The sequence below is a fragment of the Oncorhynchus mykiss genome, chromosome 24 (assembly GCF_057628025.1).
Source record: "Oncorhynchus mykiss isolate SJ-2025 chromosome 24, ASM5762802v1, whole genome shotgun sequence".
Classification (NCBI taxonomy): domain Eukaryota; kingdom Metazoa; phylum Chordata; class Actinopteri; order Salmoniformes; family Salmonidae; genus Oncorhynchus; species Oncorhynchus mykiss.
Window position 1 is genome coordinate 17,957,906 of NC_143045.1, and position 20,857 is coordinate 17,978,762.

A 20,857-nucleotide genomic window follows, 5' to 3' on the forward strand; every position below is an offset into this window, starting at 1 on the left:
TGGTGCTTTGCTGGTGACACTGTGATTTATTTAGAATTCAAGGCACACTTAACCAGCATGGCTACCACAGCATTTTGCAGCAATACGCCATCCCATCTGGTTTGCGCTTATTGGGACAATAATTTGTTTTTCAACAGGACAATGACTCAAAACACACCTCCAGGCTGTATAAGGGCCATTTGACCGAGGAGAGTGACAGAGTGATGCATCAGATGACCTGGCCTCAACAATCACCCGACCTCAACCCAATTGAGATGGTTAGGAATGAGTTGGACCGTAATGAAAGAAAAGCCAATAAGTGCTCAGCATATGTGGGAACTCCTTCAAGACTGTTGGAAAAATCAGTCCTCATGAAGCTGGTTGAGAGAATTCCAAGAGTGTGCAAAGATGTCAAGTCAAAGTGTGGCTACTTTGAAGAATCTCAAATATAAAATATATTTTGATTTAACACTTTTTGGCTGACTACATGATTCCATGTGTTATTTCATAGTTTCTGTTTTCACTGTTAATCTACAATGTAGAAAATAGTACAAATAAAGTTAAACTCTTGAATAAGTAAGTGTGTCCAAACTTTTGACCGGTACTGTAAATCAGCTTGAAAATCTATGGCAAGACTTGAAAATGGCTGTCTTGCAATGATTAACAACCAGCTTGACAGAGCTTGTAGAACTTTTTCAATAATAAATGTGCAAATATTGTATAATCCAGGTGTGCTAAACTCTTAGAGACTTATCAAGACTCACAGCTGTAATCGCTGCCAAAGGTGATTCTAACATGTATTGACTCAGGGGTGTGAATACTTACATAAATTAGATATTTCTTTATTTAATTTTCAATAAATTTGCTAACATTTATAAAAACATGTCTTCACTTTGTCATTATGGGGTCATGTGTGTAGATGGGCGAGAAAAACAATCTACAAAATGTGGAATAAGTCAAAGGGTATGAATACTTTCTGAAGGCACTGTACAATTTCTGCTCGAGTATTGTCAGTAATACATTCTTGATATTGCCCCTTTACCTGCGTAAACTTGGCTTGGCTTCAGTTTTTGGAGAGACAATGCTATAGTAATCACAAAAATGAATAACAAATTAAATTATTACATTTTTATTTGCAATTGTTTATAAGGAAAGACTTGTGAAAGAATATATAAATTAAGGGGTTATTATTTTTAACTAGTAATAGTAAAATATGACTTCATAAGTATGGTGAAATGCCACACTGGGTAAAATGAAAGGCAGGGTCAAAACCATATTAATTACTTGAGTAGAAGTTGACTCACAAAAATAACTTAATTCAATTATATAGAGCCATTTTTTGTTCATAAGCAAAGGTCACATTCAAGTGGTGCACGCACCTGATCGCAGCAAAAAGCCCTGGCAAGATAGCTAGCTATACACTGATGTCAGGGCCTTGACAAACTTAGCAGTGAGTGATGACCATGAAAAAACACAAGACTGATGGCTATAGCTATGTTCAACAAGTATATTATTCTTCTGGCTTAATCTAGCTCCATTTGTGATATTTTACCTTGCCTTGATGGCTTGCTAGGTAATCAATCCTCTGATGTTGTAGACGTTAACCATCTGATTACGTGTTTATTAACTTGCACAAGCTGCGTTTGATGTTGCATGGGTCAATATAATGATTGAAAATGACTCGTCAGTGTTTGCCAAAACTCATAATATGTAGTGAAAAACTGGTCAATACCTGACAAGCCTCAAACTTGTTTTGTAAACTGAAGAAATACAGAGCATCTCAATGTTTGAGTTCAGGTTTCCATCAACCTCCAGCTAAAGCATCATGCAACTTACAAGAGGTCATACATCCAGCAATCGAGACCAAGAAGCAAATCAGCAGTCACGAGAGACTATACATCCAGTAGTTGTACGTAGAGCAGGAAAAAATGTATTCTGTTCAGTTAAATAATTATCTTCAAATAAACAGAGGTTGGAAAGGGATCCATTGGTATTAGAAATAGCGGTCTCTTTAATGAAGGGTTTGCAGTTTGTGTGGCAACGGTGGTGGTAAGATAGTGTATGTATGTAGTCCTATAGTGCTCTGTGTGAAGGTTATTCCAGCCTCTCGTCTCCCTCTTCCACATCCTTCAGACTGAGCACCTCCAGGGAACCTTTACCTTTCGTCTCACAGCGGATCAACTCATCTATCTCCCTGAAGCAGCCTGGGTCCACCAGACATACCTGGAGGATGGAGGGAGGGGTTGAGAAATATATATAGAAAGAGGGGGAGGGAGAGAGTGCTTGTTGCTGCATTACTTGAACTATTTACTACTCATAGCGTATACAATGTATTCCAAATTCATTTGGATATGTCTAGATAAGATATAACCATTTTAGTTAAGAGCAAGGGTGTCAAACTCATTCCATGGAGGACCTAGTGTCTACATGTTTTTGTTTTTTCCTTTCAATTAAGACCTAAACAACCAGGCGAGGGGAGCTCTTCACTAATTAGTAACCTCAATTCATCAATCAAGTCTAAGGGAAGAGAGAAAACCCGCAGACACTCAGCCCAGCGTGGAAAGAGATTGACACATGCGCTTTAGAGACACACTGTGTAGGACAGTATAAACCAGAAGGATCTGTCTCTCACCATCTCTAGCTGGTCGTCAAAGTCTTCACTTTCCACCACCTTGAGGAGGGGTTTGAGTTTCTCCTTCAGCCTCTTGCCCTCCTTGGCCGGCAGCACCAGCCTCAGCCTCATGTGGGCCCTCTGGATCTCTATGGAATCCTTCAGCTGCCTGATCACCTCCAGAGCCTAGGAACAAACAAACAGCTGTTAGATTCATCGGCATTAGCATGACAAAGACTCATTTGTTGGTACGTACTAAAAGCCATCCATGTAAGTATTCTGGTTTATGTAGCTAAACAACATACAGGTTCAGAATGTTTGATATGAAAGATCAAACTCTTCACATTTGAAGGGAATAATTTATGGCTAAATCTTGCCACTGCTTGTACCCACAGTATGCACAGTGAGTGAGCATTAAAAACAAAGCCGGTCGTTCATGTTTCCTTGCCAATATTAAAATAAGGAAAATGTCTAGACTCCAGTGTACTGTAGCAACAACACTGTGTCCCAGCCCTACCTGCTGCTTGGTGCTCTTGTTGGCCTTGACAGAGTAGTGGATATCCTTCATGGCCCGCTCTATGAGGTTGACAGTGTATGGTCGCTTGGTCTCTAAGTTCACACACTTCTCCGCCACGATGGTTGCAATGTCTCTGAAACTCGTCTCTAACTGGCTCTGCCTCTCCTTATCTGAAACCTGGAGTTCTCCTTTAGCTAAAATCTGACCGACAAAGAAAAAGACAAATATAGAATAGGCAAATATCATAGCAATACATAATGTTGAATGAATGTGTGTAATATGAGTTACTGGTGTTTGTATTTGTCAATGTATTTACTTCTTTGCATATCTCTGTCAGGTCATCTGTTCCAAAGGCTTTTGACAGATCATCTTTCTTGGCAACCTGACCCTTGGAAACATTATTGAAAACAGAACTGGTCTGCAACACTTCATCCAGGTCCTTCTCTCTGTGTAATTGGCAAATGGAAATTGCATGGAGATGTATTAAGTGTTTACAGTAAGTTTTGCTATCACTGTTTTTTAATCCTTGTCTTGGGGACCCAAAGGGGTACACATTTTTGCCCTAGCACTACACACCTGATTCCACTAATCAAAGGTGTGACAATGAGTTGGTTAGTGGAATCAGATTAATAGTGCTAGGGCAAAAATGTGCACCCTTTGGGTCCCCAGGACCAGGATAGAAGCACTGTGCTAAATGCTTTCAATACCTAAAACCAAATATTGTATGAACTCTGAGCAGCTACTGGATTTGGTTCTGGGGGAGGTCGATGGGGTGTCCCATTTTTTTTCTTATTCAAAAGATGCCAGAAGCAAAACACATGGCACATAGACTGTTCCTCAGATCCTCATTATTCCACAGCCTCTCGACACTGGGCAAGAATATGATGCACGATTCAAGGCCATTGATAGGTCATGACTTGCTCCTCCGAAACAGCACAACTTGTTTATATACATATTTAGTTACATTCGGAGCTCATTATAAATAAGTCAAAGATGAAAACATACTACCATTAGTCTGACATACTCGTAGTGTTTGATGTGTGCCTCGGTGGGTATCAAACAGATCTAACTAGCTATTATAGCTAGCTAGCCAAATTCCTTAAACACTCACGCTCCAGATCTCCAGCTCATCACTTTATTTTTGTAGCAGGCGATTTCAAATCGTTTTCCTCCCTTTTTCATCCTCACCACCGCCACATTTGTGAGTCGGATCTGGTTTGTTGGTGTAAATATAGACATATTTCTGCTTTACAAAACAGAGTAATCTGTCAGTAAAACGATAAATTTATTGCGGCGTTGGTGTGCTATGAGTTTCACATCAATTCTGCCGGACTGAAACGCATACTAGGTACAAAGGTTCCGACTTTTTGTTGATCTTCTTCGATGAGGTTTAATATGTTGCATTGCCGTCACCTACTACACTGGAGTACAACTGCCTTATACTTCACTTGAAAAATAAATAAACAAATACCCTACCATCTAACTTTACCCTCACAAAAAATACAGCACCCTACTCCACTATTTAGATCAATTTTGTCCTACCTCATGCCAACAACCGGAAAGGATAGGACATCACCACTTAACACATCCTGTAACTCTTCTGATGTCAAGTCTCGCACAATCAAATACTTCTCTGCAGCTGCCACCACAGCTTCAATTTTCTGAGACTTACGTTCTCTCCCTGCAGTACAGTTGATTAACATTGCTATAAATGCTAAACATCTAATTTTACTGAAACATATCACTTGTTGACCTATCCCTCTCTACTGGTACATGTCTACTACTCACAACACTCCTCTCAGGATTTCTCCCCCTTGACCCATATTCCTCTACTTCCTGCACCCCTACAATTAACACATATGTAGCGTAGTTCGTTCTGCGTTGTGTACTTTTAATTAGGACGCTGCCACAACTGAAGGTCTGCTAGTTGAATTGTTTTTATTTACCCTGCACACGATGAGACAACACGCATTATGTTAACCCTTGGTGCGGTTTTAGCTTTTAGGCACCTTGCTATCTGAAGGTCAGGCAAAAGAGAACAATAAGGGAGTATGGAAATACAGATAATCCGCGATGGACCAAACCAAAATATACAAAACTTTTACAATCACATGTATGTACAATATTGATATGAAAAAGTGTTTGTACACCAAAGAAAAACATTAGCTATGCAGCTGTAATTAAATAAAAAAAATACACTGAATTATTATTATTATTATCAAATTATTAACATCCCCTCTTGAACTGGCCTTTTTGAATTGGTCCTTGTGTGCAATTTGGTGCATAATCTAGGCCTAGGGGAACAACATCACACTGCTACACATACAGTACCACTACTTTCCCCAATGTTACACATTCCTTTGTCTCATGCCATTCTGCACACTTCTCACACCTAGAAACCTCCCTCCTACACACTGCTGCCACATGCCCATAAGCTTGACACCTGCAACAACGTAATGTATTCGGTACAAAAGCTTGTACAGGAAACATATACAGTGGGGAGAACAAGTATTTGATACACTGCCGATTTTGCAGGTTTTCCTACTTACAAAGCATGTAGAGGTCTGTAATTTTTTTAATCATAGGTACACTTCAACTGTGAGAGACGGAATCTAAAACAAAACTCCAGAAAATCACATTTGATTTTTAAGTAATTAATTTGCATTTTATTGCATGACATGAGTATTTGATCACCTACCAACCAGTAAGAATTCCGGCTCTCACAGACCTGTTAGTTTTTTTTTAAGGAGCCCCCTGTTCTCCACTCATTACCTGTATTAACTGCACCCGTTTGAACTCGTTACCTGTATAAAAGACACCTGTCCACACACTCAATCAAACAGACTCCAACCTCTCCACAATGGCCAAGACCAGAGAGCTGTGTAAGGACATCAGGGATACATTTGTAGACCTGCACAAGACTGGGATGGGCTACAGGACAATAGGCAAGCAGCTTGGTGAGAAGGCAACAACTGTTGGCGCAATTAGTAGAAAATGGAAGAAGTTCAAGATGACGTTCAATCACCCTCGGTCTGGGCTCCATGCAATATCTCACCTCGTGGGGCATCAATGATCATGAGGAAGGTGAGGGATCAGCCCAGAACTACACGGCAGGACCTGGTCAATGACCTGAAGAGAGCTGAGACCACAGTCTCAAAGAAAACCCTTAGTAACACACTACGGCGTCATGGATTAAAATTCTCCAGAGCACGCAAGGTCCCCCTGCTCAAGCCAGCGCATGTCCAGGCCCGTCTGAAGTTTGCCAATGACCATCTGGATGATCCAGAGGAGGAATGAGAGAAGGTCATGTGGTCTGATGAGACAAATAGAGCTTTTTGGTCTAAACTCCACTCGCCGTGTTTGGAGGAAGAAGAAGGATGAGTACAACCCCAAGAACACCATCCCAACCGTGAAGCATGGAGGTGGAAACATACTACTTTGGGGATGCTTTTCTGCAAAGGGGACAGGACAACTGCACCGTATTGAGGGGAGGATGGATGGATGGGCCATGTATCGCAAGATCTTGGCCAACAACCTCCTTCTCTCAGTAAGAGTATTGAAGATGGGTCGTGGCTGGGTGTTCCAGCATGACAACAACCCGAAACACACAGCCAGGGCTCTGTAAGAAGCATCTCAAGGTCCTGGAGTGGCCTAGCCAGTCTCCAGACCTGAACCCAATAGAAAATCTTTGGAGGGAGCTGAAAGTCCATATTGCCCAGCGACAGCCCCGAAACCTGAAGGATCGTGAGAAGGTCTGTATGGAGGAGTGGTTGGCCAAAATCCCTGCTGCAGTGTGTGCAAACATGGTCAAGAACTACAGGAAACGTATGATCTATGTAATTGCAAACAAAGGTTTCTGTACCAAATATTAAGTTCTGCTTTTCTGATGTATCAAATACTTATGTCATAAAATAAAATGCAAATTAACTACTTAAAAATCATACAATGTGATTTTCTGGATTTTTGTTTTACATTCCGTCTCTCACAGTTGAAGTGTACCTATGATAAAAATTACAGACCTCTACATGCTTTGTAAGTTGGAAAACCTGCAAAATCGTCAGGGTTTCAAATACGTTCTCCCCACTGTATATCTCACTAGGTCAGGGTATTTTAGTCTCCATATATCCACTAATTCCAATATATCCATGACATTCATGATTTCCTTAAGTGCCTGAGGGTGATTTCCTTTCCAGTCCATAGAGGTATTTATGACCGTATTAAAATGTCCCACCATAATAATAGAGTCTAGTGTTGCTTGTAGAGTTGATAAATTCTTATATTTTCAAAGAAGCTTGGATCATCATTATTCGGACCATATAGGTAAATAATCCATATCTGTTTATTGTCCAATAACATATTTAAAATAATCCATCTACATTGATGATCTGTTTGGTCAATTTGCAAATTTGGATCAAATTTAATGTTAATTAAAACCATAACCCCTTTTTAATTTCTTTGCCCATGGGAGAAATACATTTTGCCTTGGGAAATGATGTTGCCATGTTCCCTTGCCAGGAAGAGCTCCTTCTCCTTATATCGATGGATCCGCATTATGATGGGACGCAGTCGGCCGCCTGGGCGAGGTTTCGGTGCAAGGCTGCTTTGGGCTCTATCGAGTTCACGGAGATTGGGAAAGACCTCATGGCACAAAACTTACTTGAACAGCTCAGCAATGAACTGGGTTGGAGATCCTGTCTCAGAATCCTCTGGTAGTCCAATCACGCGGATATTCTGGTGTTTTGAACGTGAAATCAAATCTTCCACTTGTAGCTGCAGAGACTTGTTGGCGGCGGCCACATCGTCAAGTCTGGTTTCCAGCTTAGTGAGTTGGTTGCTTTGGCCCGGGCTCAAATTCAGCCAGTGTGGTAGTGTGAGATGCTACAGAAGCCCGGATGGTTTCCATGATTGCCTAAATTGTAGCCAGTGCAGCCGCAAGTGAGTTATTCAGCAATTCGGTGAGTTTTGCCAGCTCTCTGACAAGGATCTCCAGTGTTATCGGGTTAGCCGTATGTCCGGAGTGGCTATTGAAGCCGTCAATGAAGGTGGGATGGTAGCCATTTTAGCTGAAGTTGATTTGGTGGAGTGTGACGTTTTTCTGTCAATTTTCCAAAGCGTGTGACTGGTTTGCTCATGCTAACTTAGGTATACTCTATTACTGGGTAATTAGAATGACTTTGAGGATAGGCAAAATTGAGGATTATTTACAAAAGTTGTTGGAGAAGAGTCCTTGTGCGACTTCTGTTAGTGTTTAAATACTGGAGAGTTGAGACCAAATCACGGACGCTGGACAGAGTGGATTTCAGTTGTAACAAAAGACAGTTTTAATGAGTCAAAGATATCTTGTCCCGCAGTTTTACGTGCACGGATCTAGTTCATATAACTTGGCAAGGAGTCAGGTGAAAAAGAGGCCTTATACAAAGGTTACATTCATTTTTATACATAGAATAAAGTAGGTGGAGTCTTGTCGTTTTGGTCTTCTGACTGGTCACGAAGGGTTGTAGGCGGGCCTTGCTCTAGCCAGAGCGGGCCCCATTGGTGCACAGCAGAGTCTTGTTCTGAGCACCCGACCAGTAGAGGGGGATGAGATGTGTGTTTATACAAGGAGATATTTGTGTGTCTGGAAATCTGATACAGGAGAGCAGAGGGGGTCGTGAAAGAAGAGAACAGAGGGGGTCAGTCTTATGGCTGGGTGTATGTGTTCTTGCGATGGAATGTCTTTGTTTCCTGGGGTCGGGAGACAACCAAGCTGAGGGGATAGTGTTAGGGGGTAGTTTTATTGCTGGCTGTGTGAGCTAGTTCCTGTTTTAGCAAGGGTACTTAAGATGACTTGAGTCAGGCGGTTTGGCTTGGCGCTGTATAATATATGAGCTATGTGTATGAATATTTATGTAACACTTCTTTCTACATTGTTCAGCCGGAAAACGTGAGCCTTAGTAAATTCATCAGTTATTCTGCGCTCTTGCACACTCAGACGAAATCGGACTAGATAGCCAGAGCGAATTTTCGAATGCACCGCAAGAGTAAAATCGAGCGCTTGGGACTATAAGGTTCTATCTGCATTTTTGTCAAATTTGAGTTCTACCTAATATAGTTATCTAGAAGCCCCAATTAATGTTGTTAAATAATACAATATAAAGATAGCTGAAACCATTCAAACCAATGAGGGTTTGGAATTATCAAACCAATTATCTCAGAATCATATTTTTGCAGATGGAACCTTGTAGTCCCAAGCTCTCCAAATGAATGACTATCACTGGGACTGAATCTAAGTGACTCACACATGTTATTTTTCTCTGTACTGTCGTGTCTTTGGCATCATTAAACTGAAGATGAATCTTCATCAAATAACACTCTGTAATTATTATTACACGACTAAACTGATTAGTCATGTAACTGTAATTAACTAGGAAGTCAGGGCACCAAGGAAAATATTCAGATCACAAAGTTATAATTTTCCTATTATAAATTTTCAGATATTCTCATATCTGATCATTTGTCTTCTGATTAATGAATTCTTCTTTACCTCACGTTAGTCTCATTCCAAACTTAGTAAATTGTTGGTTATCTGCACAAACTGTCTTCACTGTGAGTCATCCATACATCAATTGTCTTAAAATCATTTATTTACTAACTAAGTAATTCACAGAAACGCATAAACAAACAACAGATAGTTTCAAGGAAATGATAACGGAGTTTCCCTAGTGGGATAAACCGGCATCGCGGCTTGGTGTACAAAAGGGAAGTGGGGGTCGACTGAGAAGACAACACACAGTTGATAATTATAACAATTGAAATGCTAATCCTTTGCAAATGAATGCTCACTCATTCGGGAACAACTGCAATCAGTATATATATTTACGCTCAGTGTGTCGTCGGGGTCTGTTGAAAAGTTTGTCCGCCCTTTATGTCGTGGTTAGAATGGATAGTTCAGAGTGACATTCATTCATGTCGTTATGGATAGTTGTTTCGGCGATTGTCGGTCTTCGCGTTCAATGATACCGAATTCCTAGCTGCAGACTAGTAATTCATATCAAAGACTTGTTCTTATTCTGTCTGTATCGATAGTGTAAGAGTTTAACCACGTGGAATGGTTAAAAGATTCTGCAGTCTGGTCTCAAACCTTGGCCCTCTCGTTATCGAGGTAAGTGGTGGTTACAGTGTTGAGAAAGAGAAACTGGTTCATGTATCTGAAAAAAAAGATCTTCTTTGGAAAACAGACTGGGATTGCAAAGGTAAGAGGTTGATTCTGCAACTATGGACTTTTTGTTGTGGTACAGGGGCCGATTTTTAAGAGAAACAATAGTTTTAGGGATACATAGTTTTTATTAGTTCTCAAGAACCCAAGGGGTCATACCCAGCTCTTGGGTTCTTATTTTAACTTAAGAACCACAGCATGGTCCATGTGTACTACAGTCCTAATGCTTAGGAATTTTCATTATCTTCCCTTGAAATAAGGTTTTGGAAACCTTTAAGCCTAACTTTCATATTATTACTGAGAAATAATTGTACAAATGCAAAAGATAACCTTACTGTATGCAGTTTTAGCACAGATGCACATGGCTGTGTTTTGATTAATACATGCTTCCAGCCAACAGAACACTTCCCACTTATCCTGACATTTCCATTGGAGCGCAAATGGGAAGGAAGTGTCATACATTGGCTGGAAGCGTGTTATTAAAAACAGTCGTGTGCTAAAACTGCGTACAGTAAGTATATTGTTTATGTATATTTTTTAAATTCTCGATGATATGAAAGTAACGTTCCAAAGGTTTCCAAAACCGTATCGCAAGGGAGGATTATTAACATTAGACAGAGAGTCGGGGTGCTTATCATATTCCCCCCGCATGGCAGGTACAGTGCCTTCAGAAAGTATCCATACCCCTTGACCTATCCCACAATTTGTTGTGTTACAGACTGAATTCAGAATGGATTAAATATTTTAAAAATTCACCCATCTACACACAATACCCCATAATGACAAAGTGAAAGTATGTTTTTATATATTGTATCACCTTTTGTTGAAAATGAAATACAATAAATATCTAATTTACATAACTATTCACACCACTGAGTCAATACTTTGTAGAAGCACCTTTGACAGCGATTACAGCTGTGAGTCTTTTTGGGTAAATCTCTAAGATCTTTCCACACCTGGATTGTACAATATTTGCACATTATTCTTTTCAAAATTGTTCATACTCTGTCAAATTGGTTGTTGATCATTGCTAGACAACCATGTTCAGGTCTTGCCATAGATTTTCAAGCAGATTTAAGTCAAACTCGGCCACTCAGGAATATTCACTGTCTTCTTGGTAAGCAACTCCAGTGTAGATTAGGCCTTGTGCTTTAGGTAGGTTATTGTCCTGTTGAATGGTGAATTAATCTCCCAGTGTCTGGCGGAAAGCAGTCTAAACCAGGTTTTCCTCTAGGATTTTGCCTGTACTTAGCTCCAACCCATATATTTTTTTATCCTGAAAAACTCCCCAGTCCTTAATGATTGCAAGCATACCCATACATGCTGCAGCAACCACCATGCATGAAAATATGGGAAGTGGTACTCTAATGTGTTGTATTTGATTTGCCCCAAACATAACACATAACACAGGACAAAAAGTAAACTGCTTTGCCAATTTCTTTGAAGTATTACTTTAGTGGCTTGTTGCAAAAATATATTTCTCTACATGACTTCCTTTCACTGTCAATTAGGTTATTATTGTGGAGTAACTACAATGTTGTTGATCCATCCTCAGTTTTCTCCTATCACAGCCATTAAACTCTGTAATTGTTTTAAAGTCAACATTGGCCTCATGGTGAAATCACTGAGAGGTTTCCTTCCTCTACGGCATCTGAGTTAGGAAGGATGCCTGTATCTTTGTAGTGACTCAGTGTATTGATACACCATCCAAAGTACAATTAATAACTTCACCATTCTCAAAATGTTATTCAATGTCTGTTTTTTTACCCATCTACAAATCAGTGCCCTTCTTTGCTAAGAATTGTAAAACCTCCCTGGTCTTGGTGGTTGAATCTGTGTTTGAAATTCACTGCTCGACTGAGGGACCTTACACATAACATAAGGGACCTTACACATAACAGAGATGAGGAAGTCATTCAAAAATCATGTTGAACACTATTTTGCACAGAGTGAGTTTATGCAACTTACTAGAAGCACAAGCGTACACTTGCAATAACATCTGCTAACCATGTGTATGTGACAAATACAATTTGATTTAAATAAGTTCAGCAAATGTTAAGCAAATGTGTACTCCTGAACTTATTTAAATCAAATTGTATTTGTCACATACACATGGTTAGCAGATGTTATTGCAAGTGTACGCTTGTGCTTCTAGTTCCGACAGGGCAGCAATATCTAACAACTAATCTAACAATTCCACGACAACTAACTAATACACACAAATCTAAGTAAAGGAATGGAATAAGAATATATACATATCAACATAAATATATGGATGCGCAATGACCAAGCGGCATGGGCAAGATGCAATAGATGGTATAAAATACAGTATATGTACATATGTGATGAGTAATGCAAGAAATGTAAACATTATTAAGTGACATTATTAAAGTGACTAGTGTCGTGGAAAATTCAGTACTGAGAGAGACTTGGTCATTTCTTCAAACAATCGTCTTTATTTAATATTGATGAATTATTGCAATAATGAGGCTGGTCGACCCCACACCCTTGAGTGTTGGACCGAGTAACCTAACCTTTACACAAATGCAGAGTACTATATATAGGTGACACTAAAAATGTTTAGTCATGATTGGTTTTACCCATCCCGTGCAGATTGGGGCATCATAAGCCACTCTGGGTTCATCATGTCATTATCTGCACATGGGTTGTGGTCTTAACCCCACCCTGGTTTAGTTTCCCAGATGCAAGGATGATTTTGAGACAACGATGGATTGTTCTACTCCTAAACTATCCCTAGTAAAACACATTCTTGTCTATGTAATGCAGTCTTTAACTCATTTGTCAACTCAAGCCATCTCTGGTGACCATAAACCCAGATTAGCTGCAGGGAACTAGAGTGGAGACCATAAAAAAAACAGACACTAGTAGGACAGAAATGTCTTTACTATTAGTTAAATATTAATTGTTAACCATTAATATTCAATAAATCAGGTACATTTAATTTTTTTCTCACATTCTCCACTCAAGATAATCTTCTAGAAAAATTCCAGTTTGTTAAGTACACATTTCATCCATGGTAAACAACCGTCCTCTGGGTTTCTGAGCTTAATACCTTTATCAAAACACTGTCAATTTGTAACATAATGAAACCCTGAAAATTAACATCACACACAAGCTTAATTTCAACAGATAGGACAGTCATCATGCTGGCACCACGCACAAAGGTAGGGGTAAGCATGACAAAAATGTCCAACCCATTTAGAACAAAACCTTCCTACACCAGTGACAGACACCCCTCTCTGGACACTTTGTACACCCAGTAGTAACATGAGCTCCTTATGCTCAGGATTGGGGTCCTCATCAGAGATGTAGTCAGGAATAGGTCAGGGAAATCATTCAGTTCCCAATCATAATCAAAACCCAATTAATTATCCAAACATAATTTAGAATGAAATTGCTCAGTGATTCACATTAGTTTTATCACCCAAAATGAAAACCCCCAATTTAACACAGATTAGTACTGGGAGAATGTACATTTATATTAACATACAATATATTAATCTCATAATTAACCCAATTAACTAACTCATCAGGGTTATTATTACAGATCAGTATCCCAATGCATTCTTAAGCCTAAATCATTATAAATTTAGCAGTGTAGACCTCCCCCATCAACCAGATACCCAAAATAAATATTTCAGACAAGTCTAAATCAATCAACCCACTCCCTTCTCCAGCACTCAATCTTCTGGCATTTCTTCATTTTTCTTCAGATAGCTTCACAGTTCAAAATGGATGATCCATGTCAATGTCCCAATTTCAATGTCTCACCTGAACCCCAACACAACTCATGTCTTGTCCATTTGCATACCAGTATACCAGCGTTATAAGAAAAGTTTTGGAACGGATCTCTATCTCTATGCTCACTCCGCATGGACTTCTTTTGCAATCTTGAGAGAAAAGGCAGTTGATGACTTCAACTGGATGCTGTACATCAGTTGCTGGCTCGGACTCAGGTCTCTCGATAAAAGTGGTGCAGGACAGGGCCTTAGTGAATGCTATTTCTTCAGCTGTTTAGAGGGGGTTTTGAGGTCCACATCGTTTGGTCAAATTGTCCCTGCTTATGCATCAAGACGCCATCTGTAGTAACCTCGAGAGTGATGATAGATCAGATAGTTCAGTTAATTTCTGATTCAGAAAATCCAGACAAGCATTTTAAAGAAATCCAAACAAATGATACAATACACTCCTTCATACATCACTCAATACATTTCTATATATCACTCAAGGTGTGTCAACTTCAATCCAAAACCCTCAAAAGACTTGTAATTACCCCATTTTTACACATAATTCACATCATGACTAATGTGTAAAAACAACAATACTACAAATAAAAATTCTAATTACTACCCTTAATAACTAATTTGTAAAAAAAACATTTGTACCCATAACTTCATAGTAAAAATAGACTAGAGACAGGTCTATCCTTCTCACGGTCCAATTGCTTGTGGCTTCTATTAGTGTCTTTGTGGCTTTGCTACAGTGAACCTCCATTAATTTATTTCCGGTCCTCTCTCCTCGCGGTTTTAATATATGCCAAACTTTTCTGAGACTATCTCCCAGATCCTGTAGACAGTCATATAATGCTTTAACCTTAACTCTAGCTAATTATCCATAAAAAAAAAACCTACGTACATCTATGCATGGGTTGTTTAAGTTGCATCTCATATTCCCAGTATTACTTTATCAAATCTCAAGTAATCGATTATACATACACATACCATTTCTCTCTTTTTTTCCTCCATGTCTTCACAGAATCAATAGATAACGTAGGACATCTTAGGTACTCGCATTAATGAATCACTCCATGTGCGTTTCCAACAACTCTTCACACTCTCAGTGGAACCCAAAAACGTTTGTTTCTCGGACGCTGCCCTATGGTAATAATTCTCAACAGTTCTCCAATATTCCAGCAATTATAGAATAACATCTAGCACTTAATAATACCAGTCCGTAATATTATATAATGGGCAGTATTGTACGGTAGTCAAAGGTAACTCTACATATCTTATTATCCAAATGTAAGATGAACACTTTTCTAGACTCACAAAACTCTCATTCACATTCACACAGTACTGTTCCTAAAACATACTTCCCTCATACACTCTCATATCACATTCACAGAAAACACAAACAGAGGGGAATGAGACAGACAAGGAAAACTGGTTAACGCTGTTTTTAGATTTCAAAACTCTGTCTATATGAACAGGGAAACCCATACCATTATCAAAATATTGCCTAATTAGTGGTCCCACAACCGGGTGTTGTATCCACACTGGGATATGGCCTACTGTGATTACTATGGTAAATATTATTTTATGTCTATCCAAATGTGCAAAACTACCTACAGAGTACCCATGTCTGCTATCCAATTACGTAACACGGTCCCCAAAATGTCAATCTTACCTCGTATTTTCTAGGCATCAGGAATAACAAAGCACTAACAATAGTAACCCAGGGCATACCTGTTTACCTTATTTAACAAAACATTTAATCAATTACATACACGTTAAAATTTGAACTTCAAATCAGATGCTCTCGCAAGGCGTCACCTGCACTATAGTCCCTCATTCAATGAGTTTCACCAAACCGAGTTCTCGCAAGATTACCCGCGCTCTAGTCCTTTACTCAACATTAAAATTCACCAATTCCTACTGTGATCAAGTCAGTACCACGGATTGAACTTTTGGTTGCCCGCAAATGGCAATTAACAATTAAGCCCAAGGATACCTCACTTAAAACCTGTTAAGGATATGGCAGACATATGCCCCCTTTGGAGAGATTGGGTACCCCTAGTAAACTGAAAAAAAATCTGTCAAAAATTGCTAATATATGCATATAATAATTATTATTGGATAGAAAACACTCTAAAGCTTCTAAAACCGTTGGAATTATGTCTGTAAGTATAGCAGAACTCACAGGGCAGGCATTCTTCCAAACTAGTTTTTGTGGTCATGAAAGTTGGAGCAACTTTGACGTCATCGCCCCCACCCTTCCCAACCAGTTATGATTCTGGGGAGACTTTCTATGTCTTCCACTATATGTCCTCATTCAGTAGAGCTTTAAATCGTTCAAATCCCGCGAGAATTGACCCTATGGGAGTGAAATTAGTGCGTGCCACGAGAAAATAGGTTGTGCGTTGTGGCGCGAATTGGTCCCAGCCATTCCTTTGTTCCAGCACTCAAGAGAAGGACAGACGATGGCCGATTGAATTGAAGTTTGTTTTGTGTGTCTAAAACATCATAAAGCTTGCTTCTGCACTTAGTTTGACCTGTTTAGTCGACATATAATATGTAATTTTGAAGTTTTGATGCGCAACTTTTCCGGACCAGAGGACATTTTGGGTGCATTTCAGCTGATGTTATTAGCAGTAGCTAATACAAAGACGCAAGACTTGAAACCAAACAATGTATTGGGTAAGTATGAAGCCTTCCAGAACATTCTGAACGAAGACCATCGAAGGTAAGGGAATATTTATGCTGAAATCTGTGTTTCTGTTGACTCCAACATTACGGAGAAATGTAGCTTGTATCTGAGCGCCGTCTCAGCATATTGAATAGTGTGCGATTTCTGTAACGTTAAAAATAAATCTAACAAAGCGGTTGCATAAAGAAGCAGTGTATCTTTCTAACTATGTGTAGAACATGTATATTTAGTCAAAGTTTATGATGTCTATTTACGTTATCTTGCCGCGCTACCTAGATTTCCTGCGGACATTTTTTTTCTCAACAGGGGCTATTCTTTTTTTTAAATGATTGACATTTTTTATTTAGAATTTCATCACTTATTGATTGTACAAGTTTGTGTGTATTCATTGGTATGTAGGCTACGTGTGCCTTTTTATAAATATGTGTAGTTCTGTCCTTGAGCTGGTCTTGTCTAATGATGTTCTGTATTATGTCATTATGTATTTTTGTTTCATGTTTTGTGTGGACCCCAGGAAGAGTAGCTGCTGCTTTTGCAACAGTTAATGGGGATCCTAATCAAATACCAAATATTTCTTAACGTAGCTCTTTATTAGCTAGCTATAACTGGCATGTTCACGTGTCTCATACCATGATCAACTGACCATGACCTCACCACCTGGGTGGTCTTAACCAATCATAGTATGATAGGCGGTAAAATGCATCCAATTACAATTCAGTATGTTTACACATGTGAATATTACATCCCCCTTCTTTTAAAACAAAAAGAACAATGTTTTACATATTCTAAGCGTTTCTTTTGAATACATGCTCTGTAGTTTGAACTCAAGGTAAGTAACCATTTATACTGCACACTGCACCAACTGAATCAACATAAAAGACAATGATTCAGGATACTGTTGTATTGTATTTATTAATGATCCCCATTAGCTGCTGCTTACTCTTCCTGGGGTCCAGCAAAATTAAGGCAGTTTATACAATTTTAAAAACATTACAATACATTCACGGATTTCACAACACACTGTGTGCCCTCAGGCCCCTACTCCACCACTACCACATATCTACAGAACTAAATCCATGTGTATGTATAGTGCGCATGTTATCGTGTGTGTGTATGCATGTGTCTGTGCCAATGTTTGTGTTGCTTCAGTCCCTGCTGTTCCATAGGGTGGTTTTTTTCTTCAGTTTTTTTTAAATTAAATTTTACTGCTTGCGTCAGATTCTTGATATGGAATAAAGTTCCATGTAGTCATGGTTCTATGTAGTACTGTGTGCCTCCCATAGTCTGTTCTGTACTTGGGGACAGTGAAGAAACCTCTTGTGGCTTGTCTTGTGGGGCATGCATGGGGGTCCGAGCTGTGTGCCAGTAGCTTAGACAGACAGCTCGGTGCATATGTCAATACCTCTCATAAATACAAGTAGTGATGAAGTCAATCTCTCCTCCACTTTCAGCCATGAGAGATTGATTTGCATATATTTTAATATTAGCTCTCTGTGTACATCCAAGGGCCAGCCATGCTGCCCTGTTCTGAGCCAATTGCAATTTTCCTAACTCCTTTTTGTGTCACCTAACCACACGACTGAACAGTATGTCAAGGTGCGACAAAACTAGGGCCTATAGGACCTGCCTTGTATATAGTGTTGTTAAGAAAGCAGAGATACACATTATTATAGACAGACTTCTCCCCATCTTAGCTACTACTGCATCAATATGTTTTGACCATGTGGCAGACCAGGGGGTTTGGTCAAGACGTTTACCAATATCAGACATGGACAGAGAAGGATTAGCTCAGTTTCAAGGGTGTTTATTTAAATAATAGATCAAAAGAAAATGATAGGTCTCTCCTATGAGACCCTCTCCGGGATGCCGTCTTCTGGTATTCCGGGTCTAGCGGTATCCTGTCGGACACAAAACTGAACTCCCTCTTCTTACCTCTGCAACCGTCAACCATACCACGGGAGTCCTTTCTTCCTCCATTCCTCCTGTGTGCTGGCAGCTTTATGGGCCTTGCACAGCTGGTGAGCAATCTGCCCTTGATTACTCACCAGCTCCCAATCAGCCCCAATTAGTCCGGGCTGGGGAGCCCGTCGAGACCTGGCACGTCCAGCAGATGGAGCCATCACCTCATGATGTATACTTCATCTGTTACCAGGCCTCAACGATTCTCCCCCTGGTAGCTGACATGCTGTACGCCACAACCATGACAGTTTACAATCTAAGATTACTCCAAGCAGTTTAGTCATCTCAACTGCTCAATTTCCACATGATTTATTACACAATTTAGTTGAGGTTTAGGGGTTAGTGAGTGTTTTGTTCCATATACAATGCTTTTAGTTTTAGAAATGTTTAGGGTTAACTTATTCCTTGCCACCCACTCTGAAACGAACTTGCTCAGTTCATTTATTCCATTTCCTTATTGCTCTAAATCGAAATGTTCTTTTGCCTATTTCGCTTTTCTGTCTGGATAACGCATAGATGGTGGACAATCTATTCCTAGTATTTACAGAATGTCTGTCTCTTACCAACTGAATACCGTTGTGAATAGAACTTGGCCGTTTTAAATGATGTATATTATGAAATAAAATAAGCATGTTTTTTTCAATTATCCTGTCGATTGATGACCAACCAAGAACACTGACTGCAACAGAAGAACCATATATCCACCTTAAAACAATCCTTGCTGCTTTGTTCTGTGCATTCTGCAGCCTTCTAACTTCACTTAATGATGCATTTCCCCAGACCACAGAACAGTAGTTCACCTGACTCTCAATTAATGATTGTGTAATTTGCTGAATAATTCTTCCTGGTAAACATTTAGCTATCCTTCTGATTATGCATGCTGTTTATTTTTTTATATATACATTTTTTTTACATAGATTAGTTATTTGAGACGACCATGACAAGCAGTTGTCTAGCTGCACTCCCAATAGTTTGGTTTCTGCCACTTCTTCAATTTGTACTCCTTCCATACTTAATTGTATCCCCTGCTGTTTTGGCCTTTTCCTAGTTCAACAGACCAACATAACTTTGTTTTTTTAAATGTTTAAAACCAGTTTGTTTTGGAAAACCATCTCCCTGATATTCTCAAAATTTCCTTGTAAAGCTTGCTGTACCTGTTTAACCGATTGTCTTGCTGCATAAATTGTAGTATCATCTGCAAATATAGTAGCTTGAGTTTCAGCTAAGGCATAGGGAAGATCGTTGGTATATATTAAATAAAGAAGTGGCCCAAGGCAGCTGCCCTGCGGTATTCCACAATTTAACACATGAGGGGAAGAAAATGAACCATTGATATAGGTAGACTGTTTCCTGTCAGTTAGATATGACTGTACCCAATTCAATGCTACCTCCTTAAAACCATAATGCATACATTTTATCAAAATTATTTAATGATCCACTAAATCAAATGCTGCACTGAAATCTAAAAATAGTACACCCACAAACTTTCCATTATCCATAGCATTGAGCCACTGGTCAGTCATGTCAACCAATGCAGTAGTAGTGGAATGGTTTTTACGATAAGCATGCTGATTGGCTGTAATCAGATCATTCTTTTCCATGTACTCCCATATTTGTCTACTCACAATACCCTCCAATATCTTCTTGAGTGTAGGATGTAGTCTAATTGGTTGACTATTGGCATGAGTAATGGGTTCTTTGCTGTCTTTCGGAATAGGACACAGTTTCGCATGCTTCCATACATTTGCAAACATCCCCTTTTCCAGTGACCAATTAAATATGTATTTCAGTGGAACTCCAATCTGGGGAGCAGCACAGCGAAGCAAAAAATTGTCCATAAGACCATAACCTGTAGATTTACCATCAGGTAATGACTTCAATAGGTTTAACACCTCCTCCACTGACACTGTTTGCAGACTAAAAGAGCAGATCTTCTTCTCATTTATGATCATCAATCCATTGGAGATGGAACGTATGTTTACATTGTTGCTCAGTAATTTAATTTTCTTTGTAAAAAAATCTGCAAAAATGATTGGCAATATCAACTGGTTTTGTTATTATTCTCCCGTCAACCTCCACACAAGATGGGCATGATGAGTTAGATGTACCAAGTAAGCCCTTAACTGTGTTCCATACCTTTTTAGAATCA

General features: G+C 39.4%; 1 protein-coding gene across 2 annotated transcripts; it reads right to left on the bottom strand.

The window, feature by feature from the left end:
- Positions 1 to 1,094: 1,094 nt before the first annotated feature.
- On the bottom strand, positions 1,095 to 5,004 carry LOC110503890 (ribosome maturation protein SBDS). 2 transcript variants are annotated; one of them, XM_021582507.3, is made up of 5 exons: positions 4,219 to 5,004; positions 3,424 to 3,553; positions 3,108 to 3,308; positions 2,612 to 2,776; positions 1,095 to 2,202 (listed from the first exon to the last, which is right to left on the bottom strand). In XM_021582507.3, the coding sequence occupies exons 1-5, from the start codon at positions 4,344 to 4,346 to the stop codon at positions 2,074 to 2,076; spliced, it is 753 nt and encodes a 250-aa protein (XP_021438182.2). In that variant the 5' UTR covers positions 4,347 to 5,004; the 3' UTR covers positions 1,095 to 2,073. The 2 variants fall into 2 exon arrangements, with proteins under 2 accessions (XP_021438182.2, XP_021438183.2); XM_021582508.3 differs by having other exon boundaries at positions 4,650 to 4,933.
- Positions 5,005 to 20,857: the final 15,853 nt, after the last annotated feature.

Excerpts from the sequence above, each read along its gene's own strand:
- LOC110503890 (XM_021582508.3), bottom strand. The coding sequence starts at position 4,810 with ATGTTAATCAACTGTACTGCAGGGAGAGAACGTAAGTCTCAGAAAATT. Across the intron at positions 2,777-3,107 it reads ACAAGAGCACCAAGCAGCAG|GCTCTGGAGGTGATCAGGCA; the intron begins GTAGGGCTGGGA and ends GTTTGTTCCTAG. Across the intron at positions 2,203-2,611 it reads TTGACGACCAGCTAGAGATG|GTATGTCTGGTGGACCCAGG; the intron begins GTGAGAGACAGA and ends TCCATCCTCCAG.